Here is a 27,383-nt window from a genome sequence, read left to right on the forward strand (position 1 = left end):
AGGGAGCAAGGGACTTCGTTAGGACGAGGGCGAGATGAAGAATGCCAGCACTGACATCTGATTTAAAAAAAAAAAAAAAGTTACAGCCCCATCAAACCACAGCAAAATAAATTCTTTCCGCCCCCTCCAGGAACTCATCACTCAGATTGCAACTGAGTGCTGGAGCCCAGAGGTCCCAGCGTTTGTGCACAGCTCTTGAAAGCCTGATCTCCCTGACGAGATGGGGAGCAGACGGCAGGCAGAGCTGGAATTCCAATTAGACCCAGATAAAGGTCTCTACAGCTGTAGATTTGTGGAGGGGGGCCCACCACCGCACGCCATCTTAATTTACACTAATATAGCCGGTGCAGAGGATCCTCTGCACAAAACCAGCTAGCGGGAAACCAGGTTATAAACTATACCCTACCTATAGATAGGAAAATTAGGGTTGTGCTTTGGATACTGACTGGGACTCGGGAGATTTAGGTTCAATCCATTCTGTACCGAAGCCTCCCTGTGTGACCCTGGACCTATCACTTAGTCCCCCTGTACTCCAGTCCTCCAACTACAGCACTGACAACCTCAAGCATTCAGAACTCAGTCAGGACTCAAAATTATGAGATTGGTTTAAAACTCATGAGATTTTAAATTATAGATTGGGGGGGAGGGTCTTTTCATTTGCCTTCTGAGTGCACTTGTGTTGTGTTTCCAAACTGTTCTCCACACCATTCTCTTCCCACTAGCATGAGGGCTAGATGCTTACTTTGTTATAAAATGAGAGCTGAGCTTCTCACCTAATCACCTGACTCCAGGAGCTGGGGCTTGAAGAAAACCCCCAAATATCACAAAACATGCAACAACAATTGCGAGAGTTGGCAACAGTGCATCTAAAATGGGGAGAACATTCCTTCCTTTGTCTGTCACGTCTATGTAGATTGTACACTCTTTGGGATTGGGACAGTCTCGTACTCTGAGTACGTACAGAGCCTAGCACAATGAAGCCCCATAGGATGATGTGGCAAAGCACCAGGCTCCCGTTTGAGGAGTTGCTCAGTGAGAAATTCCTATCTGTCTACTTCAATTAAAGGCCTGAGAAACACTGACCAGAACAAGTTTGTGTGTGGGGACAAGTCTATCTCCTTCTGAGGGGGGAGCATGGTCACCAGTGGAACACTCTCACGTAGCTAGAAAAGCTATCACCATCATATTGCTGGCATTGCCTTCACTGAGGATTTCAGCGATTCACACGTTACACCAGCGCAGAATCTTTGGGTCAGCCTCACAAAACTGCTGTACGGGGCAGTCTGAAACAGTGGGGCTTCACCCTGCTCAAACCCAGCGTAAGCTGCAAACCCCGGTTCACTCTGCCTGCGCTAGACATTTGGGCTGTTTGGCCACCAGTGGCAGTAAGTGGGGCAAATCGCCAGCATAGACAAGGCTTAAGCACAGCTTCCTGAGACAGAGCCATGGAAATTGGCGGTAGAAGCTAGCCAAAGGGGGAGAGAATCAGGCACCAAACCCACATATCAGAGCAAAACCCCGAGCACCACCCAATATAGGATAAAAGCCACATAAACCCCCCAGAAAGCAATAGGAATTTCACTCAGCTGCGCCTGCAGAGGGGAAACTGGCCCTTTGCCCTGCTACGGAATCACAAAGGGAGCTGGGAAAGGAGCAAGGAAGCAATCCATAGGCCAGCTCCAGAGCTGGTGTCAATCATCAGAGCTCCACCAATTTCAATGGAGCCGTGCCAATTCACGCCAGACGATCTGGCCCCCAGATTCCCAGGGTGTAACCGGAAGATTCAGAAATGGGGAACCTGCCAGTTTTCAGATTCTGTGAGCCAGCCAGAGCCAGAGCTGGAGCTGGAGCCGGAGCCAAGAATGTCATCATCCATGATGCAGCTGTCTCCTATCATTACTCGTGCCCAGGTACACACGATGGGTCTTGCATCACCTTTGGCAAACAGTCACTGTTGTGGGTCACCCACGGTTATTCACTCTCTTGCTCTCCCTCTCAGACCCCCATACACCCCTTAGCTTTTTGGGTCCCCACAGACCTTCTCCAGAGCTGTCTTTGTTGCACTGAGAAACATTTGTACAGCTGCTACCAAGCAGAGGTGAGCAGGTCTCAGGGTGGAGAGGTGCTTGAAATGAGGGCACAAGGGAATATCAGAAGCAGGAAGCCTGCCAAACAATCATTGAGGCCACTGCATGTTGAAGGTACTAAAGGAGGAAGACCAGGCCACTGCGGAGAAGCTAAAGGAACGTTTTGCATCAATCTTCACTGCAGAGAATGAGAGGGAGATTTTCATACCTAAGCCATTCTTTTTAGGTGACAAATTGGAGGAACTGTCCCTGACTGAGGTGCCAAGAGAGGTGGTTTGGGAACAAATTGATAAACTAAACAGTAATAAGTCACCAGAGCCTGATGGTCTTCGCCCAAGACTTCAGAAGAAACTTAGAGATGAAATTGCAGAACTATTAACTGTGATGTGTAACCTGTCGCTTAAATCAGCCTCTGTACTAGATGATTGGAGGAGAGCACATGTAATGTTGATTTTTTTTTTTAAAGGCTCCAGAGGTGATCCTGGCAATTACAGGCCTGTAAGCCTAACTTCAGTACCAGGCAAAGTGGTTGAAACTACAGTCAAGAACAGAATTTTCAGACACATAGATTAACACAATTTGTAAGGGAAGAGTCAACACAGCGTTTGTAAAGAGAAATCATGCCTCACCAATCTATTAGAATTCTTTGAGGGGGTCAACAAACACGTGGACAAGGGTGACCCAGTGAATATAGTGAAGTTGAACTTTCAGAATGTCTTTGACAAGGTCCCACACCAAAGGTTCTTAACCAGAGTAAGCAGTCATGGGATAAGAGGGAAGCAGTCATAGATGAGTAACTGATAGGAGATAAAAGATAGGAAAAGAAAGATAGGAATAAATTGTCAGTTTTCAGAATGGAAAGAGGTAAATAGGGGGGTACCCCAAGGATCTGCATGGGGACCCCTGCTGTTCAACATATTCATAAATAATCTAGAAAAGGGGGTAAACAATTAGGTGGCAACATTTACAAATGATACCAAATTACTCATGACAGTTAAATCCAAAACTGACCGAATAGTTAACAAAGGGATCTCACAAAAGTGGGTGACTGGGCAACGAAATGGCAGATGAAATTCAATGCTGACAAGTGCACAGTAATGCACATTGGAAAAAATAATCCCAACTATACATACAAAATGATGGGTTCTAAATTAGCTGTTCCTACTCAAGAAACATCTTGGAGTCGTCATGAATAGTTGTCTGAACACACTTGCTCAATGTGCAGCAGCAGTCAAAAAAGCTAAGAGAACGTTAGGAACCATTAGGAAAGGGACAGATAACAGAAAATATCATATTGACACTATAAATCCATAGTATGCCCACACCTTGAATACATACAGTTCTAGTCACCCCTTCTCAAAAAACCATCTCTAAGAATTGGAAAAGGTACAGAGATGGGCAAGAAAAATGACTGGGTTATGGAACAGCTTCCATATAAGGAGAGATTAAAGAGATGGACAGTTCATCTTAGAAAACTGATGACTCTGGAGGATATGACAGAGATCTATAAAATCATGACAGTTATGGAGAAAGTGTTATTTACCCCTTCTCATAACAAGGGATGAAACGATGGGCAGCGTTAACAGCTTGTGTGCGCATTGGGCCTCGTGCATGGGGCTGTTATTCCATGGAGAACAGACCAACCAGAGGGCTCTGCACTTAACGAGTGGAGAAAGGCAGAGATCTCACTTTAAAAGAAAAGCTATAGCACGAAGGGTCAGACATGCCCACACAGCCCCCTTGGCCCCAAGACAAACACCTTCGACAACAGGACCTCCTACCCCAAGAAATGCTCTGGGCAACCAGAAAGAACAGAGACTTGGAATAGGAGCTCTGGTCTCCAGAAATTCTTCCTCTGGAATTCACGGCTCTGGCTCCTTTCCCCACAGCCCCTGACTTGGACTCCGAACAGGTCAAGACAAGTTAAAGCCGATTGAGCTAATCTGTCACTTTCTTACGCACAGCAGGGGATTACGTGGAGGTTGGATTTATTTTCCAATGTGCTCCCCACCACCAAACCCTAGTCCTGTCCCCACTGCACTGCTGGATCTCAAGGGAAATCTGAGGGATGCACAGAGACCACTACCATGGCGCTTCATCTGGGGACTTCGAACCCTTTTACAACGAGCAATCACTTAGGTCCTCCAATGGTCCTGTGAATTAGCCTCTTTTTGCAGGAGTGGAAATAGAGGCATGGAGAGGGACTTAATGAAGGTGACACTGAGTCAGTGGCAGAGCTGAGAATAGGACCCAGGAGTCCTGGGCTCCCCACACCCTGTTCTAACCCTGAAGTTTTTGCCCTGCAGTGATCATGCACATTGACAAACAGGGGCGGCTCCAGGCACCAGCGCAGCAAGCGCGTGTCTGGGGCAACAAGCTATGGGGGGCAGGCTGCTGGTCGCTGTGAGGGCGGCAGTCAGGCTGCCTTCGGTGGCGTTTCTGCGTGAGGTCCGCCGGTCCCATGGCTTTGGCGGTAATTCGGCGGCGGGTATGGTGAAGGCGCGGGACCAGCGGACCTCCCACAGAACTGCCACCGAATCCGTGTGACCGGCGGACCTCCCACAGAAACGCCGCCGAAGGCTGCCTGACTGCCGTGCTTGGGGCGGCAAAAGACAGAGCCGCCCCTGCAGACAAAGCGCTCTGGGTGCTGAACAATCACAAAAACAATCTCTCATTCATTAATAAAAGAACATTTTTTTTTTAAATTAACCCTTGGGATGGGCGGGGGGGGAAGCATCCCACGAAAACCCAGCTAGCGGTTTCTGTCCAGCTCTCCTGACTTCACCCAAAGCCCTAGGACAGGCAGATTATGCACATTTTCCCTTCATTATGCAGGGCTGCCTTTTCCCCTAACCGCTCCGTCCCCAGAGCCTGATCCAAAGACAAGTGAAGTCAATGGAAAGATTCCCACTGACTTTGGATCAGGCCCTGTATGTGCAGAGACGCCTGGTCTGCTGCAGTCCACAGTCACTTGCTATGACTGACAGGAGATTGGGAGAGGCGTGCTGGGCACCTCCCAGGCCACCGGGAGCATCACCCATCTCCCTCCAGCCCATGAGGCAAGACTGTCTCAAGCCCAGTGTGGGCAGCAATGGGGGGAGAGGGGAAGAAGAGAAGTCTCTGGACCCCCTTGTGCCACCCCTTCCCTTCACCTCCACCTGTGCTCCAGCGCCCCTGTAACGGAGAGCGCAGACAGCACAGAACCCCAGCAGTGAGAACCCGACGGCCCATGGCGAGGGGCACAGAGCAAGGGATCCCAGCTGAATGCTACTGCCACCCCACGCAACCCCAGGAAAATCAACTGCCTCCACTACCCTCCCCAACTAACACCAGCCCTGATACGTGCACGTCTCGCTCTCTCTGCCTCTGATCTGGTTGTGCAAGGACACATTCCCACAAGCACAATCCAACAGGCCCTGCAGTGGCTTCTGCACAGGCTTAGAAGAGCTGTGGGATGAGAGCTCAGACCACACTGCCTGCCCCTCCCCAGCAGCACCTGCACTGGGAGAGCCAAGAAAGCCCTTGGAGGCAAACTGGTGGTGCACTGTAATTAGCTCTCACCAGCTCCAGCACTCACCCAGCCCCTGGGACTGACCGCCGCTTGTCAGCCATCAGCTCCGTAGCCAGAGGGGGTGGGCCCCCGCCTGCTCTTCTAGAAGACACTGTCACCTCTCAAAGTCAGGAGGCACCTGGGTTAAGATTTTCTCATACTGACTCCCCATATGCTGTGTCCCCTTTTGCAGCTCAGTGGGGGGGAGAGGGGGGTTGTTCAGACCAGTAAGAGACTGAGGGACAATCTGAACGGAGAACATTCCAAATTGGGTGGGGTTTCCTATCCGTTTCCTGTAACCACCTGGGATTTTCTGCCCCCTCTCGCCGTTCACAGTCAGCATTCTTGCCCCTCTCTTGCCTTTTCCTGTTCTAGCAGAGGACCAGTGGCCCCAGGAACCAGCAGGCTTCCCCCCACCAGGGTCCTCTTGCAAACAGCCAGAACAGCACGCCCTACGACCCTTCCAATGAGGGCGAGCAGAGGGTGAGTGGGCTGCAGAGTGAATCTGTGGGCAAGTCATCTATGGTACCAGATAGCCCCCCCCCCCCCGAGCACCCAGATAAAGCATGCCAGAACAATGCTCTTCCGGACATGCGGTGTGGTGCTGAGGACAACAGACGAGAGAGTCAGCAGCAGGCCGCTGCCGGCTGGGGAGAACAAGTGGAACTGGTATATCAGTGTTGGCAGCGTCACCTGCTTCCTGCCCCCAGTGCAGGACTATGGATGCTGTCAAGCTAGTCTTGGCTTTGCAACTCCTCCGTGCTTGTGTCCCTCGGTAACACTGAGGGCTGGGTCCCTAGCCATCTACACTCCCTGCAGCGGTTGACTTCAAACCTTTTAATCATCCATCCCGAGCCAAGGCAGCACCGCCCACAGCCGGCCCAGCTAGCAAGAACCAGCGTGTGCCACCAGAGCCAGCGTGTTCCTGAGGCTGACTGGCCTGAGCCTGCGGGGCACGGTCAGCTGCCAGTGAAGTCACCTTGCAGAGGGTGCTCAGCAGCCTGCACGATCAGTCCCTAAGCGTCGGGGAGGGAACAGAGGGCAGCAGTTCCGCGCTGCCTTCGATTCATCTGGGCTGCACGGGCACCAACCTTCCCTTCCCTCGAGCTCTAACAGCTGGGAGCCCCTCCAAGCAGGGCTCGGGTGGAGACTTTGATCCAGGCGTCCTTTCTGCACAGCCAGCGCTGCGGCTGCTGAACTGTCGAAGGTTACATGATTAGCCCAGGGAAGCGAGTGCTGACCCTGCAGGAGAAACAAAGAGCCTCTTGCTGTTTGGCAGCAGCTCCTGTCCCTGCTTGTCCTGGGAAGCCACAGAAGGAAAAAGGAGGAGGGGGCCTGAGTTGGGATAGCCAAGGACAGTGAAGGGCAGCCCAGAGAAATGATACTGGGGCAGGGGCTCATCCAGCCTGGTTCTCCCATGAAAATGCTCCATGCTCCACTCCGACCCAGCACTCAGAGAACTGATGCTCCCAACCCAGCCTCCTCTTTGGATCATGCTCCAACAGAGCCACCCGAATGAGCATACTTTTCCTTCTCTCTACCTAGGCCCTTTTTTGGCTTCCCCCGCTGTATTATCAGAGCCCTCACACCCCCACAGGAGGGGGGCATTAGCCCAGTTTCACAGCCGGGGCATTGGCAAGGCGCTAGTCTACACATGGAGTTATTCCTGAATATCCCCCAGGGTGGACGCTCTATTCTGGACTAGGCCTGCCTTGTTCCCAGGAGCGGCTCCAGGCCCCAGCACACTAAGCACGTGCTTGGGGCGGCATGCCGCGGGGGGGCGCTCTGCCGGTCGCCGGGAGAGCGGCAGGCGGCTCCGATGGACCTCCCGCAGGTGTCCCTGCGGAGGGTCCGATGGTCCCGCAGCGCCGGTGGACCTCCCGCAGGCATGCCTGCGGATGCTCCACCGGAGCCGTGCCTGCGGATGCTCCACCGGAGCCGTGGGACCATCGGACCCTCCGCAGGGACGTCTGCAGGAGGTCCACTGGAGCCGCGGGACCGGCAACTGGCAAAGTGCCCCCCCGTGGCGTGCCACTATGCTTGGGGCGGCGAAATGGCTAGAACATAAATTCTAATTAGTATTAACCAAATCATTTTGGGTATAATTTTATAAACCAGTCTTTGCTTTGCGGCTACAAACTACAAAGCATGCTCTCTCATTGTCAAAGTTCTCTAGTGCTGTAATATTAGGAGTTATAATAATTGAGCCTGTTTTTACTTGGCTACCTGCTTTCTTTTATCTACTTAGACCCATGCCACAAACATTTACACAGGTGCTTTAAATCAATGGGACTACTCAGGCTAGTAAAGAGTTTGCAGAATCAGAGTATTACTATTTAGGCACGTTTGCTGTGTAAATAGTTGCAAATAAAATATTGTTTCTTGCTGAAAATATCTCCTAATTCTTTAGCAAAACTAGAAGTGTCCAAACAAGAGAGGAAACACTTTAATCATTTAATGGGCTTTCTAAAAATCTCTTTCATATACTCATTTTCAATGCTGTAAGAGAGCACTGTGATGGAAATGTGATGGAAGCTTGCTTTCTCAAAACCTAAATTTTGTTCCCAAATTGTTCTAACACCAACAGAAGTGCTTCCATGAAATTTATTTTTAGAACATTGCAACAGAGAATTATTTTTAAAAGGAGTAACATTGTTCTGCAAGGCTTCCAACCCAAATATTTTAGCAACCTGCTCAGAAAACCAGAATGAAGCTGGCTATAAACAAATGTAATATCAACAAATTTATTTTCATGGCCTATAATGAATATTGTGCAAAGAGAAAACAACTAGAACAGTTAAAAGTAGGTTTTTAAAGAGTTTTCAATTTCAACAACCCAGGATCTTAAGTTTGTTTAGGGCTTTTTCAGTATCGGAATTTTAAGCCGATCTTGTCTTTCAGCCACGTACTGCTTTTCACCAGTTTGACTGCACACTTTTAATAGTAAACAGGAACAGTAGTAAACAGCCTGCATTTCTCAGCTCCAACACAAGAGTGTATGTATCTTCCAATCTTCATAAAAATTATATGAAATACATCAGCAGTTTCTTGCATCAAATTTATTTGAAAACAAGTATTCAAAGTGCTTGTGGAGTGTTAAGTATGCCACAGAAAGTATCTTTACGTATAACATCAGTGCCTAAAGGAGCAGATTACAACCTTTAGAAAGTAATACATGTTGGGATCTAGTCATATGTTGATATGCTTGATGCTTACTTTTTCATACATCAGTAGAGGTGAGAGGACTTAGATGTGTTCCCCTGCATTATCTTTTTATAAATGGTTATTTCATAATACTACAAAAAACACCTGACTTCATATTAAAAATGAAAAGTTCTATATGCTTTAGTCACAATAACTATGGAATCTTGACCCTGAAAGATAAGAACAAGTAGATGACCAGCAGGAGCTGCTCCAGGCCCCAGCACGCCAGGCGTGTGCCTGCGGAGGGTCCGATGGTCCCGCGGCTCCGGTGGAGCATCCGCAGGCACGTCTGCGGGAGGTCCACCGGAGCCACGGGACCAGCAGACCCTCCGCAGGCACGTCTGCGGGAGGTCCACCGGAGCCGCGGGACCGGCAACCGGCAAAGCACCCCCCCGTGGCGTGCCACCGTGTTTGGGGCAGCGAAATGGCTAGAGCCGCCCCTGCTTGTTCCTGTCCACGGATTACGCTAACTAGGAACAACTCTTATGCCAGGAGAGCGGCCTCACTTGAAGTTTACATGCTACCTTGAAAACATGGGGAAGTAGGGAAAGCCACAGGGGGGAGCCAACCCAAAGTGCTGGAGACCTGCCAAATTTAAAAGCAGTAGCACCTGGAGTCGGGCAGAGGATTGGCACCAAGAGGAATCCTCCTGCAGGGGCAGCCCTGAGGAAGCCAGCGCAGGATACACCCCGGGTACCGCCAGCTCAGAAGGAAGCAAGCTGGGAGGCTGGCTCTGCGTGAGAGGGGGAGGAACCAGGCTGTTTAGCAACAAAACAGGGTGTTTGTCGACATGGAGCACGGGTTGCCAGCCTCCCACAAAAGCCGTCTCATTATCCCCTAATTACTGCCTTGGCAGCTCCTGCAATTAACGCCTGCCTGAGTGGCTGCTGTAGGGGGAAATAAAGGGTTAGAGACACATTACAGTCAATCAGGCAGCGGGAGGGCCGATCAGAGCCCAGACCACCAAAGCTCCTGTGTTATGGGGCCCTGGGGGCAACGGCGGAGAACCCAGAGGCACGTGGTCAAGTCAGGGCACCCCTACCTGCTCAGGCCTAGCAGAAGTAACCGGGAGTCTCTTGCACCGAACCCACAGAGAGTCACGCACTTCCAGCTTCCCTGATGACATGGAGACCAAAATGCTCTCTCTCTTTGGGGTTTGGGGGGGTGCAGTTAGGGTGACCAGATGTCCCGATTTTATAGGGACAGTCCTAATTTTGGGGGCTTTTTCTTATATAGGCACCTATTACCCCCCACCCCCATCCTGAATTTTTACACTTGCTATCTGGTCACCCTAGATGCAGTAGAATTTCACCCCCTTTGCTGGGAAGTGCATCAAGGGAGGATTCCCACCTGGCACCGACAGGAATGGTTCTGCACAGCTCAGGAGAGAGAGGAAGACTGGCAACTGGGCAGCAGCAGTGGGGATTTCATTACATGAAAAACTTGTGTTGCTTCCAGCAGAGGATCTCAAAATGCTTTGCAGACACCCGATAAACCGAGTTACATACATCCCTGTAAGATAGGTCTTATCCTCAGATGGGGAAACTGAGGCATGGAAAACTTGACAGTGCCAAGAGGGGACGTAGCAAACTGGGGCAGATTAGAATCCACATCTCCAGACTCCCAGTGCCTTAATGGTGACTGGTCAAGGGGATGCAAGAGAGAGCAGAACGCATTAGGATCCGTTTGCTTCACTCTGATGTATGAAGGTGGCATCTAAAAGGTATTTTCCCCAAAAGTCCTCCCACCCTTCCTGCCCACTTAGAAATACCAAGACTCTCAAGTCTCCCTGGTTTTAAAAGAAGGTTGCCTTGGATGACCCAGAAATAGGGAGCGGGAGGTTGCATCCCTTCTCTGGAGGATTAGGGTGTCAAATCTTTTTCAAAGAGCTTTTACCTCTGTCGATTTTAAGGCCAGAATGCACCCGTTATGATCTAGTCTGACCTCCTGCATAACACTGACCAGCTCATCTCCCCCAGTGATTCCCACATGCAGCAGAATTGTCTCCTGACTCTTTTGCAAGGCCTTTGTGTTTAACAGGGGTTGGAAGAAAGAGAGAAAAACACCTACAAAGTGTTACACAACCTGAGTACAATTTGCTTCCTCTCAAGTTAGCTTTCGCTTCCTTGTATCCCCAACATCAAAACACTCCTAGCTCTCTCCTCTACTGGAGTTTCCCATGAAAAACAGGTTTTGACAAGGGCTGAATTTCTAGTGTAAAACCACGTTCCAAGCATCTCTATGTATCACAAAGGGCTCAAGCTGATTTCCTTCGCCCCTTCTACCCCGCAACTACAGGTCACCTCTAGCCACAAGTACTGTCCTTCCTTCAGCTCACTCCAGAATTTGCTCCGCCCTGCACGTTGATACTCAACAAGAGACAGACTCATCCCACCGCCACTCTGACTGCAATGCACAGAACCAGGGCTGCATATCAAACAGCTGCAGCCAGAGCCCTGCTGGAAGAATCCACACAGGTGGAAAGACGGGGAGAAGCTTTGGAGGGAGCTGTACCCGTGGGCTGGGTTCGCTGTGGCCAAGCAGCAGGAGACAAGAACAGCCCTCTGAAGAGCTGGCTGGGCATACAGGGGGATGTTGTCTAGCAATCTTCTTCTGCCCAGCCCTGGCTTGTGGGGCCAGAACACCAGGTGCAGGAGCAGAAGTGACTCTGTCTAGTACAGCAATTCTCAATCAGGAGTCAGAGGGCCCCGGGGGGCCATGAGCAGGTTTCAGAGGGTCCGCCGAATAGAGCTGGCATTAGAAGCATTGGGGCCCAGGGCAGAAAGCCTACCGCTGCCCTGAGCCCTGCCACCTGGCGCTGAAGCCAAAGCTTGAGCAGCTTAGCTTTGCGGTGCACCCCATGGCGTGGGACCCCATGCGACTGCCCTGCTTGCTTCCCCCTAACGCCGGCCCTGGCTTTTATATGCAGAAAAACAGTTGTTGTGGCACAGCTGGGCCGTGCAGTTTTTATAGCATATTGGGGGGCAGCAGAAAGAAAAAGGTTGAGAACCCCTGGTCTAGCATACTGGCAGTATGATCGACCCCTCCAAAACATGAGATTGTTAAGAGAATAGATGTCGTGTCCTTTTTATTAATTCATTAATCATTAGCTTTCTGGATTCTAACCCTTTGAGGTGCTCTCCGGTCACATGTTCCAGCCTTACTCTGCAGCTGAGGGCTTGTAACTGCCATTAAAACAAAACACAACAACCACCCCCACCCCCACCCCACACACACCCCATTCTCCCACCAGGAGCTGCAACTTTAAGAAATATCTTTAAGACTATCGAGAGAGCTGGCAACACTGCGGTAAAAAAGGAACTACCAGCCACGGTGATGGCGGGGGGAAATGACAGGTAAAGGGGGAGTGATTTCTCCCCATAGGTAAAGCACAAGATATTTATTTGTAGTGTAGATGATTTTATTTCAGATTAAGGAAAACAAAGAACCAACATTGAGCGGGAGAGACAGCAAGCGAGCAGCAACTGCCTCTGACATTCCACATCTGGAAGGCAACACAAGAGAGCACTGGGGTGGCTGCAGGTAGAAGAAATTCCTCCCGCGACTAAAAGATACCCTGCACAGAAAGCTCAATGACAGCCTCTCCTTTAGTTCTCCCCCCGCCCCCCACCCCACACACACAGAACAGAGGCGTTGGCAGGAGAGGAAACAGCAAAGCAAAAATCCTGCAGGGCTACTAAGGGTTAACCAAGCCTCACCAGCCACCAGGGAGGATTAGGCCGTAATGCACATGTCTGGATGGTGTTTGCACTGAATTCTATTCCAACTGACATAAGGTCTGGGCTGGAGATTGAGCAGGGCTCTGGGATCGGTCTGGCCACCGCCCAGGAGACAGGAGGGTGTGCAAACATGCACACAACCCTCTCCAAACCACTACCAGGGAAAACAGGAGATGCTGGCATGGAGCAGCGCTACAGGATGCTAGTGGGAGGGAGCCAGTAAGCGGTGAGTGGCTCAGCAAGCCACCAGCTAAGACCGCTCCTGTACCGCCCGATGCCTTTGCCCTACACCAGTCGAGAACAGAGGCTAGGGCAGCACTGACTATCGCCTGCCATGGGATTTGACAAAGCAGTTCATTGGCAAAGGGCTTGCCATGCACTGGAAGCTTATGAAGAAGCCATAGACCTGGATTTCTCCATCAAGAATGGGGCCCCGCTCCATTGGGATGCAGCATGCAGCCCCAGCATGCGACCCCAGACACAGGCACCTCCCGCACCATTTCCTCAAAACTCAGACGCCTCCCACCCCTTGCACCCCTCTTCTCTTGTACAAGATCTCTGCTGGGACAATCTCCTTTGGCCGCAACGGCCCCCAGCTCTGTTTCTAGATGGCACGAGTCACAGGACCCCGGGCTCATCCCCCCTCTGGCGCTCCTGCCTCAGAGAATCTCACCGTTAGCCCTTCCTTCTTCCTCCCCAGCTTCTCCGAGGCCAATTACTGCTACCCTCTGGTTTCCATGGGAACTCCGCAGGCAAAGCTGGCTCCCCAGCAAGGTCAAAGATTACCCAGCGTGGATGCCGAAATGCAGCCGCAGAGAGGCTGCCGCCTCCCTCGCGGGGCACGTGAGGCTGCTGGAGGCACAGTCCCATTCCAGAGAGAAACCTAAAGCCCAACACACTTCCACCCCCGTCTCACCCGCCCCCCGTCCTTTGGGAAGAAAGGGATGCAGGGCCCTACGGAGCCCAAAATTGGCGCTGTATCTTTACCACAAACCTGCTTCCCTTTCTGGGCCAGAGAGCTAGCGAGGCCAGAGACACATGCGGGCTGAAAGGACAGCATCGTCAGGACCCCCAGGGGCTGCGGGGTTGATCGTTGCAATGGACGGATGAGGCAGGAGGGGCTCGTTTGGGGAAGCAGCTGCAAATTCAGGTGCAGTCATCAGGTGAGACTTAAAATGGGGCCACATGTCTCCCTACAACACCCGGTGCTTGTAAACGACGCCTCCCACTGAGTTCAGGGGATCCCTCCCCCTCCCAGACAGGTTTGGGGTGAGGTCTCAGAGGGTGGCTACTGTATCCCAGCCAGTTCACCCTGCCCAACTCGTTGTTAAACCCAGCTGGATGGGCCGCTCTTCGCACGGACCACATGATGGTTACCAAACATTCAAGAATTTTAATACCTCTGCCCATCTCATCAGGAGTTCCAGAGTCCTAATCCTGACTTTGCCACCAGTTCCCTGGGTCCTGGGGTAATCACGGAGGCCAAAGTTTTTACAACCTTAAGTGCCTACAATTATACCTCTAACGAAGAGGCATGATGGCAAAGGTTCTGACCACTGTATTTCCAAACAGAGTCAAAACTTCTGAGAACAAGAAGCGTCAGGCCGTTGATGTCAGCATCTAACGTTAGGGGCCTGAGCATGAAAGCGTTCAGCTTCTCTGTGCCTCAGTGTTTCCATCTGTAAGACGAGGATGAGAACACTAACCTGCTTTCATTCATTAACAACTGTAAAGTGCTTTGAGGTCCTCAGACAAAAGGCACCACAGAAGCGTACTGTAGGCAGTTGAGTAGCGTGCATGAGGGCTTGTCTGTAAGGTGAGTCAGTGCACGGCCAGCCAGGGCGTCAGTCTGCAGCACACTAAGCTGCACTCCGGGACTTTTGCTGCACTGTTGCAGTGTCCACATGGTGAGTTACTGCATAGCAAGCTAGTGCATTGCAGATTCACATCCTGACTTGCTACACACCGAGTCGACAAGCCCTCTGAAAGACACACACACACCCTCCACTGCCATCTACTGGACAAAATCAGACTAGTTGAACTGTGCATCATACACCCCACACTGCAAACACCTAAGGGAGATTCTCCTTTAGCTCAGGGACCTTTGCTTTTGTAATCAGGGGGTCTATATTGGCCCTGGGCATGAAGCACTGAATAGTCATGGTTGTCAGCAGATTGAACACCGTCAAGTTCCTAGCTGCTGCAGATTTGTTGAAAAACATTATTATTGGGTTTTAATGGCTTGGCAGGCTGCCTCCTACTGGAATTGGAACTGCTCAACAGTTCCATTCCCCATGTGGCTCGTTCTGTCCTTATTTGCCATTTCTCAAGATGGCCAAAAAACGCACTCAGCCATTCAGAGTGATGAGAGTGTGGAAAGAATAGGACCAGAAGAGCAGCTGCAGCTTCACCTCCAAAGAGGCACCTCTCCCCCAACTCTGGGCTGCTGCACAGCAGCCTGGAAGAGCTGGCCACGTGGGCGCTCTGACAGTAATAAGCCTGGCTGGGGAAACAGGAGGTAATTAATTCAGATGTGTGGGGGGGGGGGATGTGGATGGGAAGAAGAAGAAGAAGAAAAAAGCCATCTCCCTCCTCCTGAGGGGCTCGTTCCGCCTTCTCTCCAGCCAAGTGCTAGAAAGCCAATAGGGTTTTATTAATTCCAGGCTGCAGAGCAACATGCAGTGCCTGATAATGTCCTTGCTCCAAAGGAAACAGTTTCCTCTGGTAAAAATAAATCCCCTGTGCAAGGCGCTCTCCCCCGCTAGGGGATACTTTCTAAGGCCGCTTCAGCCACTAGTGATGTTGAAGTTTGCTGGGCAGCGGTGCCAGCTGTGCCCTCCATCTCCTCCTGTACATACGAGTGTGCGTCCCTGGCGGCCTCTCAGGCTGGATTTCAGAACACGAGGACCCCTTGTGTGAACAAGGCAACCTGCTTCCACTGAACCTTCCAGGAACAACGCTTGCTTTGTCTCCCCTCTCTGCTGGAGCATTTCAGTGAGGATTTGCCACTCTCGGTTTCACTTCCGACTCCCAGATCTGTGCGGATTACACAGCCATCACAGCAGCCATCTGGCAAGGGGGTAAGCTATGCCCAGCGTGGCCTTGAGGAATAACAGGCTTGGAGTATTCACGGTGGGAGGATGTAGTTAACATCACTCAGGGATCAGATGAGGCCAGGGCAGGGGTTGCTGGGCACCGTCCCAGGTGAAAGGTACTCTGGCTGTTTTTCATTGGACCAGTGAATTAATGTATTTACATTGGACTTCAGACAAACAGGATCCTTACGCGTAAACTTAAGACAGCTCTTACAATGCACCTCCCATCTGACCTGCCCATCTCTAGTCCTGCCCTAGGGTCTGCCCACCCTCAGCTCCTTTGAGGCACCTTACTCTTGCTCTCGATTTATTCCTGTGCCCTCCCACAGCTGTGGATACACCTCACTCCTGACCTGCAAATCACTCCTCTCCCTCACGCTCCCAGGACAGCCCTCTTCCCCACCACGGCTCCACCAAGGCACCTCAACCCCAGAGCTGCTGCCTCCCCCTGCTACTCCAGTTCTGGGCTTCGCCTGAACAGAGAACCAGCCTGTCATGCAGAGTTGTGTGAAGAGCTGTACAATGCCCACTCCGACCGCATCTACACAGAGGGGTTTCTCTAATTCCACCCAGGCACTGGTGTGAATGAGCTGCTGGCATTTCGCTGAGCCCCACTTTGAGGAAGTATAGACACCACCAAAGTGTCTATACTAAGACTCCCACCACTGTGAGCACAGATGGAGCCATATCAGTGGAAGAATCCTCAGTGCTGATGAGGATGCTTGAATCTTATTACCAGCACAAGACAAATGGAAGACTCGTCACGGAGTGAATTCATGCAGATTTATTCACACCTGGGACAGAGACATTTGGGATCGGTCAATGCCCACCCCCTGAAATGCCCCCGTGTAAATGCACAGCATTCTGATTTCCTGACTGGCCAGGGGAGATGGGATCAGCTCCTAATGCCCCAGAGGGGCCTAGAAAGCAATGGGTGAACAGAGCCACATAGCTACTTCCGAGAGGCTGCCATTAAGGAGGGGGATCTCCCTTGAGGTTGTGGGTAGGGATGCCCCGTAGAAAAGAACAGAGCTAGCCCAGAAGAGAAAGAGGAGATTGGAGCGTTGGGTAGAAGAACCTACTTGGAAAATGAGGATGTGCCAAGTAGTAAGAAATTAAGAGTCCTGGCAAAGGCTGCCCCACCCACCTCATTTTTATTCTGCTGGTCTCAGGTTTGTTTTGTATTAGAGTGGGTAACAATTCACCAGCCCTACCAGCCCATGCACCAGCATTCACAGGCCCCCTCCACAGAGCATCCCAGACTCCACTATTGCGTGGGAGCTTTCCTTCAGTCCTGCCCAAGTGGGCACCTCCTGCTCCCATGAGGCATCTCTAATCTTAGTTTCACTTGGACTAAACAGAATCCCGAAGGGCAATGGGATGCTCAGGGGATTTAGAGATGGAGAATTTTGCCTCAAGGCCCAGTTGTTGGCCAGTAGGGGGCCTACATGAAGCGAATTTGCTGGGTTCAGTCCAACTCCTAGCGGATATGACCACAGTGGAGACAAGCCGCACCCTGCCCAACAGTCCCATTGTGAGCAAGCTTAGAAAAGGACTGTATGCACCATAGGGGGCTGAATTCCCCTTTCACCCATCGAGCAAGTGCCACCAGGTCAGGGATGAGGCACAGCAGCAGGGCAAGTCTCGCCTGTACCATGCCTGCTCTGGGGATGGAGAGGCGGGTACTCTCCAGAACCGTCAAGCCAGCTCCTTGCACCAGCATTAAGATCACAATGCAAAACTACACCACAATATAATAGGCTTGATGATGCATGCGAAATCAGCCCAGGTGATGAATCAGAACATGTTCCTTGAGGTTTAACAGCAACATACTAAAGCATCACTTGAATGACAGGCTCATAACAATCAGCCAGGATTTATTCCTTCAGCCCATGCACGGTAAAACATCTGCGTGCACTGGCTAGTTAAGTTCATTTGGGATCTTTAATAACAAATACACATAAATAAGTATTTACCATGGCTCCTGGCAGAAGAGGAATGTGATTTTTTCTGTTGATAAGAGAGAGGTAAAGACACCAACAATTGGAAGTCTCAGAGACAGGCTGGGGTTTCCTTTAAGTGTCAGACGATATCTCAGACGACATCGATCGTGGTCTGTTTAGGCTGCAGCCTAAGCAAAAGATCTCTCCAGATCTGCGACTAGACCCAACAATGCATGGCTGTTAGGGAAGATATGGGTTTGGCCCATTACAAACAAATCGGTAGGCACAGAGGCCTTTCTGGATGTCACTAGACTGTACAATGTGGCCATTTTGGACTTCAGAAGGGCAGCAGACATAGAACCCAGATCGTCCTGTTCCCAAAGCCCAGGCCTCTGCCCTTTGGGCTAAAGGACAGTCTCCAACCACACTATATAGTAGGACATGCAGTTGAGTAAGTCCAGGTCCGTTCAGTAAAGCACAATGATAATATCTATTACATTTATACATCCCCCTTTGTACCGAAAGTACACACACGCAGGAATCACTTCTCCAGCACTGAAATGCAGCCATGGCTGGTGCAGAGCATGACAGCTATTGTTGGCACAGATGCTTCACACCAAACACAAGGGGAAGAAGAATTCTGTATCCCACTGAAACTGCAGGGGAAATTTAGTTCAGCAGAACGTAGCAATCCGCATTGGAATTCGGCCAAGACAATGGGTCCCCCCAGCCCCCAGTGAAACATGCCAGGGATCTTTACTGAACATAACTGGTCAGGGCTCAGTTTTGCCTGGCACCTTCTCCAGCAACATAGCACTGCTGGGGCACTGGCTACAGGACTGTCTTAGAGGGGAGAGTGCCACGTTCTCAGTCACCACCAGCACTCCCTCAGGACAGCGCACGGACTCCAGTTAGCCCTTCCAAGCAGCATCCTGCAATGAAAGCACATTCTCTACAGGAGAGAGTGCAGTCTAATGGCCAGAGAACAGGACCAGGAACTCAAGTTATAACCCCAGCTCTGCCACATCACTTCCCCTCTGTGCCTCACTTTCCCCACCTGGAAAATGAAGAGCCGACCCCCCCCACACATTCCCTCACACACGTGGTGTTACCCCAATCTCACCTGCTGTGCTCTCCGTCTCTCATCATATCCCAGACCCCATCTCTGAACGTACTCTGTCCCTTTGGATACTGTTGCCTCATGCCTACAGACCTTGTTTCCACCAAGAGGACATACACTCAAAGCCATTTGCGCAAAGGCAGGGCCCACCCCTGGCTGCTTAGATCCCCTTTTGCTTAAGAAGGGCTTGGGTCCCCAGCACTGGTGGGATGCCAAAAACCAACTGAGAGAGACTGACAAGCTCCTCGGGGTGTCACCGCAACAGGGACGCGAGATCACTTGCAGCCTCATGAGAGCCCGTCAAAGCCACCTCTAGGGACATTCGTCCACTCGCGCGCTATATACACACACCCAGGCACGCATCACGAACGCACAGAGAGCAGGGGAGCCTCTTGCTGCCCGTGAAGCCAGCCGACACACACCGTCCCCAGGAGCACGGACTGGCTGGCACGTTCAGCCCCGTTTGTGGCAGCAAAGCTCAGTAATATTCATGGCACAGCGCAGCAAGACGGCTGCCCAAACAGAAAGGGGGGGGGGGGAGGGAGAGAGAGATGCAGCTCAAGCGCAGGCTGCAATAGACCAGGAACCTGGCATCTCGAAGCCTCCTTGCCAGGCGGATTCCCTGCACTGGAAGAGGGGAGCTCTGCGCTTGAAATATTCATCCCTCGCCCTGGCTATAATTAGCATCCTCACAGCCTCCATGATCCAGGCACCTGCCAGGGAAGCGGCGCAGGTCAGGCGCCGTGGTGAAAGCGGTTGCCAGCACAAGACTGTGCATGATGTCAGCTATTTGAGGCATTAAACAAGGACTCACCGTGCTGCCGCTCCGCGTCCCTCCACTCCGTGTGGCTAGATCCCAAGCCATGGTGACCCTTCCTTGCTACTTCCTCCAGCCAGATCCCCTTCTCCTTCCCTGCAGAGCCCTCTGGGGAATGGAAGACGCTGTCTCTCTCCCCCCCCCCCTCCCCTTGCTAGTCACTCATCTCTGTCTCCAGTCAGTCACCCGGCTCAGCTAGGCAAGAAGATGCTGCTGCAGAATCCGGCATCCTTCCCTGGGAGCCGGAGCTGGGCATGCTCCATGCGCTCCCTAGGGTACTTAAAGGTCACGTGATGCCTGAGCTGTCATTTCCAGCAAGGAGTAAGTAGTAGGGGAGCAGGATTAACTCTGTCCTGGCCCTAGGAAGAGCAGCAGCAGCAGCAGCCACCCACGCAGCTGGGTGACCCCTTACAACCTGCCAGGCCACGCAGTTTAATCACTACCGTCCCCCCCATGGAAAGGTGGCTAACATAGGAGATGGAGCCACACCAGAACCACTGACCGGCACCCCATCCTGCAGCCTGGACTCCCACGAGTAACCCCGCTGCTGTCAGTGAGGCTGCTCAACAAAGTAAGTGCACCAGGACCCACCCCATACAGTGGGGCTGGGGGTGGATTTTTTGGCTAATCCTTTGGGGTTTTTTTTGCTGCAAATGGTTTTGGTTAAAATCCAAACTGCTCGTGACACAGGGTCAGTTTCGACGACTCTCCTGTCTGGAAGAGAGCTTTGAAATGGTCACCGTGCCCCCTGTTGACATTTTTGAATCAGAACGTTTCAGTTTTTTGAGTCAAAATGATTTTTTCCATTTAGAAATGTGAGCCAATGAAGACTTAAAGGGATAAAGAAGAAGAGTCACAACCCGTTTCAACTGACGCAAACTCAACAACCTTTTGGTTGGCAAAATTTGAGGTTTCAACTTTTCAGCCTGATTCACGATGGGACGCGTATGTCACGCCTGAAAAGGTTCACAGGACAGGAAAACAGGTCCCTGCCCCACTCTCCTGTACATCACCCAAGGCATGCAGTGCCGTCTCTCACCAGTGCAGGGTGGGCATCAGACAGTGTATTTTATACATGCCACGTGACTGGGCTCTACCCCTTCCCCTGGGAAACAATTCCCAGCTGGAAAGATCTCTCTATGGGGGTGTCTCTACTTGGGTTCTTACAGTGGTTTTTTAACAGCACTCAGCACTGGTTTAACTCAGCTCCCATTAAGTCAGTGGGAGGTTTACCACCTATCTCAGGTACTTATCTGGCTCCCAATGCTGTAGTATCTGGACGTATTTAATGTATTTATCCACACAGCGCCCCTGTGAGGCAAGGCAGGGATATTATCCCCATTGTACAGATAGGGAACTGAGGCACAGAGAGACCAAGTGACTGTCCCATGGCCACACAATGAGTCTGTGGCAGAGCAGGGAATTAAACCCACATCTCCCAAGTCCTAGGCTAGTGCCCTAACCACTGGGCCATCCTTTTATCAACTCCAAGGGCAAACTCTGCTGACAATGCTGAGTGCTTCTGAAATCCTGTGCATATCCATGATCTAACATGTTACTATAACAGCATTAGAGAGCCTAGGCTGCAGCTTAGGGTTAAAACCCTGCTGGGGCAAATGTTTGCCTGTTGTCCACATTCACTTCTGTCCCAATGCTCCCAATTACACCCCCAGAGCAGCAAGGAATACGATCAGGGGGGTTGTTTGAAGACTTAGCTGCCTCCAGGGAAACAGCTGCCCAAGGCCACCTTGGGTTTAGCTTGGGGTTGCTGGGAAAGGCGGTCTCTAAGGAGCACAGCCTAGAACATCTGGATGTCCAATTATTGATGCAGCATGGACATCAGCATGAAGGGGAACTGGTAACAGGCTGATAAGAGGGAAGAGAAGCTAGAGAAGCAGTTAGACAGACTCGTCCTCAGCAGCCAGACACTACAGCTAACTTTCAGCACAACCCTGAATGGGCACAGGCCTCTCTAGGACACTGATTAACCAGACTGTCTGGCCACAGTTGTTCATTGTTGTCCTGTTTGAGCAATAAGAACCTCACAGTACCTTGCTGAGCAGAAGGGTGAGACACCAAGATCCTGGCGCTCAGGGCTGCACTTCAGAGCCAGAGATTTTCTGAGCAACGGGAGGGTGGATGGAGAGTTCTTAACTCAAGAGGATCCCTTGCTGGTGCAGGGGCCTGGCACACAGCACTGCCTGGTTCTCCCTGCCCTGTCAGGGACCACAATGTTAAGAGATGTCACCATGCCAAGGAGGTGCGGGGGGCAGGAGAAAGAGAGACTATTCCCTCCCCTCTCCAGCAGTGCAGGGCTCTCTGGTGCTGGGAGCATGGGCAGAGCAGAACCAGAGATGTAGCTGGCACAGGGTGGGGGAGGGTCACAGGTTCTCTGAAAAGAAAAACACCCTTGATCCGCTAATCCCTGTTAGCCTGAAGCTTTAGGGGCTGAGAGGGGATTGGCTTTCACTGAATTCTCTGCCCCACATCTCCAAACCCCTCCCCCACAGGCAATGGGCTGAGGACCCAGGTTAACCCCCTCCCTGCCAGGCTTGCCACTAGTAGGGCTAAGGTGACCTTGGACCGACAGCGCTGCTAATGAATAGCTAGGTGCAGGGCCTGCTGCTTTAGGGTTATGCCAGCACCATCCTGGGGCATGCCTAAGCCTTCCAGCCCGAGTCAACAGACTAAGGCGAGCAGGGCTCGGGCTAGAAACATCTGTGAAGACAGCGCGGGGCTCGGGCTGGAGGGAGCTCGGGCCCTGAAGTCTAGGGAGGAGCAGGCTTCAGAGCTCCAGCCCCAGCTTCAAATACAGCTAATTTTAGAGAGCCAGCTGAGCCCTAGTCTGTCTACCCAGGATGAAAGGCTCACACCAACATCCTGTGTAGGCTTATCTTTCGCCGTCCCTTCCCCTGTTCCATCCGCCTCTCTTCCCCCTCCACCCAGCTCGCCCATCACTGACCTCTGACAACAGCAGGCCCCATAGCCCCACCGTAAGTTTGGCCTCGTCCTGCAGCCCTCTCCCCCACTACCAAAAAGCCCTGCTCCCCACCCACTCCACAGCCCAGGCAATTCTAGGGGCCCAGAGCCAGCACTGGGAAACGCAATTGGCGAGGCAGGCTGTTCTTAAGGTGATGAAAGTTACATCACAGCCATGCGCAGAGGAGGGAAAGGAATATGCCCGCACAAGGGACCAGGGGAACCTCACGAGCACCCCTGCATCGGCACCAGCGGCTGGAGGGGCAGGGGGCTCGGCACAGCTCCTGACAAGCAGGGCCGGCTTTAGGAAGTGCAGGACCCAATTCAAACAGTTTCGACGGGGCCCCGGCAGGGATGACTATAAAAAAAAAATGTAAAAAAACCACATGGGGCTTGTACTCACCGGGTGGTGCTCCGAGTCTTCGGCAGCACATTGGCGGCGGGTCCTTCTCTCGCTCCAGGTCTTCGGTGGCACTGAAGGACCTGACGCCGAAGTGCTGCCGAAGACCCAGAGCAAGCGAAGGACCCGCCGCCAAAATGCCACTGAAGACCCGGAGCGCCGCCGGGTGAGTAAAAATTAAAAAGGCGCCTCTAGCCAGGGAAGGGATTCTCACTGGGCGCAGGGCCCTCTTAGGCGCGGGGCCCGATTCGGGGGAATTGGTGGAATTGGCCTAAAGCCGGCCCTGCTGACAAGAGTCAGCCCCCAGCTGGGTGCTGTTTGAATCCCTTATCCCTCACCACAGTGGGAGAAGCCTTGGCCCACAGGCCGGTGGTCAGTTCTAGAGCCCCTGTGCCTAGGGCCCCTGCTGCCTGCTCTGGGCACAATTCTGATGAGCAGAGCGAGGCGAGGCAGTGAGAGGGGAAAGCGCTTTCCCCTCACCACCTCCATGCCGGGAGAGGAGTCCAACTATCCAGCCAGCACGGACGGCAATGGCCAATGCTCCCTTCCTCCCCAGAGGGCCAGGCTGACCCAGGGACTGGAGCAGACAGGGCAGGGAGCGATTTCACAGAGCCAGTCACACTAAAATGGTGGCTAAGGACCAATATAGTAGCCCGGTGCTAAGCTGCTCACTCTTACTACCCACCACCCTCCTCCCTGCACCACACACCGGCACCAAAGGACACTCAATCAAGATTCTGCCCACCATGCATTTTACCATGGAGGGTTGCACCTCACGTGTGTGGAAATGTGAAGTGACACACACACACACACGTGCACACACAGACCTCTAAAGCTGCACATTGTGCATTTCCTGCACACTTTGGCACCATCTCGTGGGAAACTGTTGCAAATGCGGCCACATCGACAGCACCTTGCATTGCAGAGTGCTTTGCAGGGAATATGCAGATAGTGTGGAGAGCAGCAGGCAAACAGAACTACACAGAGCACAACAGACAGGAGGGGTGGCACGGGAGGAAGCTCTAGCCAAGGCACCTGGGCAAACCCTCTGCTTATTGCAACTGCCGCTTTATTACTGGGTAGCTCCTAGGAGCCCAGTCAAGGCCAGGGGCGGCTCTAGCGTTTTGGCCGCCCCAAGCAGTCATGCGTGGGAGGCGCCCCGGAGCCGCGGGAGCAGCGGACCTCCCGCGGGCATGACTGCTGGTCCCACGTGGCTCGGCTGGACCCCCCGCGGCTGTGGACGGTTCGCAGGTCCGGCGGCTCCGCTTGACCTGCCGAGCCGCGGGACGAGCGCCCCCTCCGCAGTCATGCCTGCGGCAGGTCCGGTCCTCCCGGGGCTCCGGTGGACCTCCCGCAGGCATGACTGCGGCAGGTCCGCCGGCCCAGCCTGCCGCGCCCCCCCCGGCCGCGGGGGACGCCCCCTAGATTTTGCCGCCCTAGGCACCAGCTTGTTTTGCTGGTGCCTAGAGCCGCCCCTGGTCAAGGCTCAGAGCCCAGCAGGACTGTGTGCTGCACAAGCAAGTAACAGAAGACAGTCCTCGCCCAGAGAGAGTATGATCTAGGCCGCTAATCAGCCACCTTAGGATTTTTGATCTCTCGAGGTATTTATTGCATGCACCCAGTGCTGTGGCCTCTGTGCACTCTGAGGCCACTCCACAGAGCAGATAGGACCACGGTGTAGAGATCTCCTCGGAAACGCCAGCCACGCAGTAAGCTGGAACTCTGCTTAGTGCCTTTGCAGAAAGGAAGGCTGAACCAAGTGCCACTGGAGCCATAATCCTCCCATCTGGGGCATCAGAATCCTTTCCACAGCAACCCACTGCAGTCACAGACAAGATGGCCCCAATTTAAGGCAGGAAGTGAATCGGGGAGAAAGCAACACTCCCCACCCCAGAAAAAAATCATAGAGGGGAAAGTCCTATGGAATGCAACAAGGAAGACGCCAACACAGTTCTGGGAAGAGTACAGTAGGGCCAGATCCTCAGCTGGTGGAAATCAAAGGAGTTGTGCTGATTTACCTAGGGTGCAAGCTTTTGGGCAGGAGCGTCCTTTTGCTCTGTGTTTATACAGTGCCTAGCACCATAGGGTCCTGGGTCATGGCTGCAGCAACACAAATAATTAACAATCGTTTCCATTGGCTGAGGATCCGGCCCATAGGACTGGAGAGCCTGTCTGGGGTTTGGTTTAAAACCCCGCTGTAGCAGCGACAGAATTCTGTGTAGGGTGACCAGACCGCAAATGTGAAAAAATCAGGATGGGGGTGGGGGTAATAGGAGCCTATATAAGAAAAAGACCCAAAAATCGGGACTGTCCCTATAAAATCGAGACATCTGGTCACCCTAATTCTGAATTTGGTTCTCTAGGAGGATCCAAAAATATTAGAGAAAGTTCTTACTCAGCAAGGCTTTTCCCTAAAGGAAGAGCCTATTTTCATGCAAATAGTGCTGGATACAGGATGGTCTGGGCTAGTTGTTTTTGCCTGCGATGTTGCAGAGCCCTCTGAAGCCCCTGCTAGAAGTGTTGGGGTCTGAAATACCAGTGGCACAGCGGGGCTTCTCCTCAATGCAAGGGAACCAGCCCTGAATGTGGTCCCCAGTTCCTCCTGATACAAGCTCTCTCAGCAGATGCTGGGAATGACCCAATGGGAAATCTCACAGCTTGTTCATCTAACATCAAAGCTGGTGCTGCACCAGCCCTGTCTCCTGGACAGAGGGGCAGTAGGGGGTGTCTGCTTCGGATGCAGCCTCTCCAGAAGAAGGGATCCTAGCTGGGGTTGGGAGGGAAATTCAGCTATCCATGGACGTGCCCGGTTGCAGAGCCTATCACCCGAGTCACCGCACCTGCCAGAGTGTAAGCTCAGCCTACGGCTGGGCAGGCTATAGAAACTTTAGGATAGAGCCTCAGCCGTTATCAGTGCACCTCTGCTGAAGTCAATGGAGCGATGCCAATTTACCCTCTGCTCTGTGTGGATTTGGTGGGTGGTGTGGGAGGAGTTTGCACTGGGGAAGGAAAGACACAAGACAATGCCAATTCCAGCAGGCCTCATCTGTAGACCCCATCATCCATGCAGCAAGTTGGAGCCCAGCCAAAGTAGTGAGTGGGCCAGACCTGACAATCTGGAATTAGCCACTGGGACCACAGCCAGTGTTAGCTACTGAAAAGACCGCACCGGGGTCTGGGAGAACTGTGGGCGGTGCCCAGCTGGACGAGCGCCAAGCCTCATCCCTCCTCAGCAACAACTGGCAGGAGTCCTGGCTCCAGCAAATCTCCTGCTTAAGAGATATGCAACCCCTAAGCATGATGGGAGGATTTTGCTGATTGCAGCAGGTAATTCAGGCCTCCTCTGAAAGGCATTGTCTGGGTATATAAGGACAAGGCACCACACGCTGCTATCAAGCCTCTGCCTAGTTTCCGACAGTGCTAACACAGGTTCCACTCCACTGCTTGTAGCAACACTGGGAGCTCTGCCATAGATGGGGTTTCAGCTGCTACCCTCCTTTTCAGCATTGTCCTTTAGTCCCACTGAGGGCAGGTGCAACAGACTCAGTGCTGCCGGAGCAATGCGTGATCTGAAGATAGCAATTGTCCACCCAACTCCACACCCCCACCCACTCACCCCCCTACCAGCACATCGGCGTCTGAAGCAATCCTGCCCACAGCATAGCTGCATACAGTGCACAACGAGCCATCAAACGTTATAGCAGTGTCAGCCCCACCTGCCCTTCCAACATTTTCAGCCAGGGCAGTAATCACCCAATAGTTCTGCTCTCCCAGTTTATACCCACTTCCCCAGCCCAGAAAACAGTTAAAGGCATTTGCAGAGGGGGAGGAGGGGAGAGCAAATAGCTCCTAAAGTTAGCAAAACAACAACAAAAACCTTCCCACTTACTTGATGAAATATATGGCCCCCTGGCGTGTGGTGCCTGTCTCCCAGCCTTTGGGCATGTCTGAAAAGATACAACAGCAAAAGCAGACATCATTCATCTGTTCAAGAGCGGAACTCCCTGTTGCAGGATATTACGGATGCAATGTTTAGCTTATTACCTTTCAAGAAAGGACTCATTTGAATAAGAATATCTTCTGCGGTTACATTAGGCAGGCTCAAAATTATTCCAGGATACCAGCCTTTGGGGCACAAACTGATTGACAGCTAAGCTCAGAGGAGCTTCCCTCACATGAGATAGTACTGCACAGTTAAGTGCAGTCTTTCCACTTCTCCCACCCATCACTGGTCATTGTTGAGAAAGGGGAGGGACCAGGTAGACAACGAGCTAGTTCTTGGGAGGCAGGAGGTGAGGTACCGGAATAGACGGGCCACTGAGACAGTTCCGGTCTGACAACTCTGTCTGTTCCCAAGTTACAAACCAATTACTGTGCACCTGGAATGCTGCATCTCAGGAAATTTCAGCTGAAAGTGACCCATCTTGACACCCTCCCTCCCAACCCAG

General features: G+C 52.2%; 1 protein-coding gene across 5 annotated transcripts in view; it reads right to left on the reverse strand.

The window, feature by feature from the left end:
* Positions 1-27,383, reverse strand: part of PLEKHA6 (pleckstrin homology domain containing A6) — a 148,038-nt gene that overhangs the window by 118,315 nt on the left and 2,340 nt on the right. For all 5 annotated transcript variants that reach the window (XM_039535583.1, XM_039535581.1, XM_039535586.1 and 2 more), the window contains exon 3: positions 26,825-26,882. In XM_039535583.1, coding sequence (XP_039391517.1) covers positions 26,825-26,882 — 58 coding nt within the window. The remainder of the gene's footprint in view (positions 1-26,824; positions 26,883-27,383) is intronic.

This window comes from Mauremys reevesii, linkage group 4 (genome assembly GCF_016161935.1).
Source record: "Mauremys reevesii isolate NIE-2019 linkage group 4, ASM1616193v1, whole genome shotgun sequence".
NCBI classification, from domain to species: domain Eukaryota; kingdom Metazoa; phylum Chordata; order Testudines; family Geoemydidae; genus Mauremys; species Mauremys reevesii.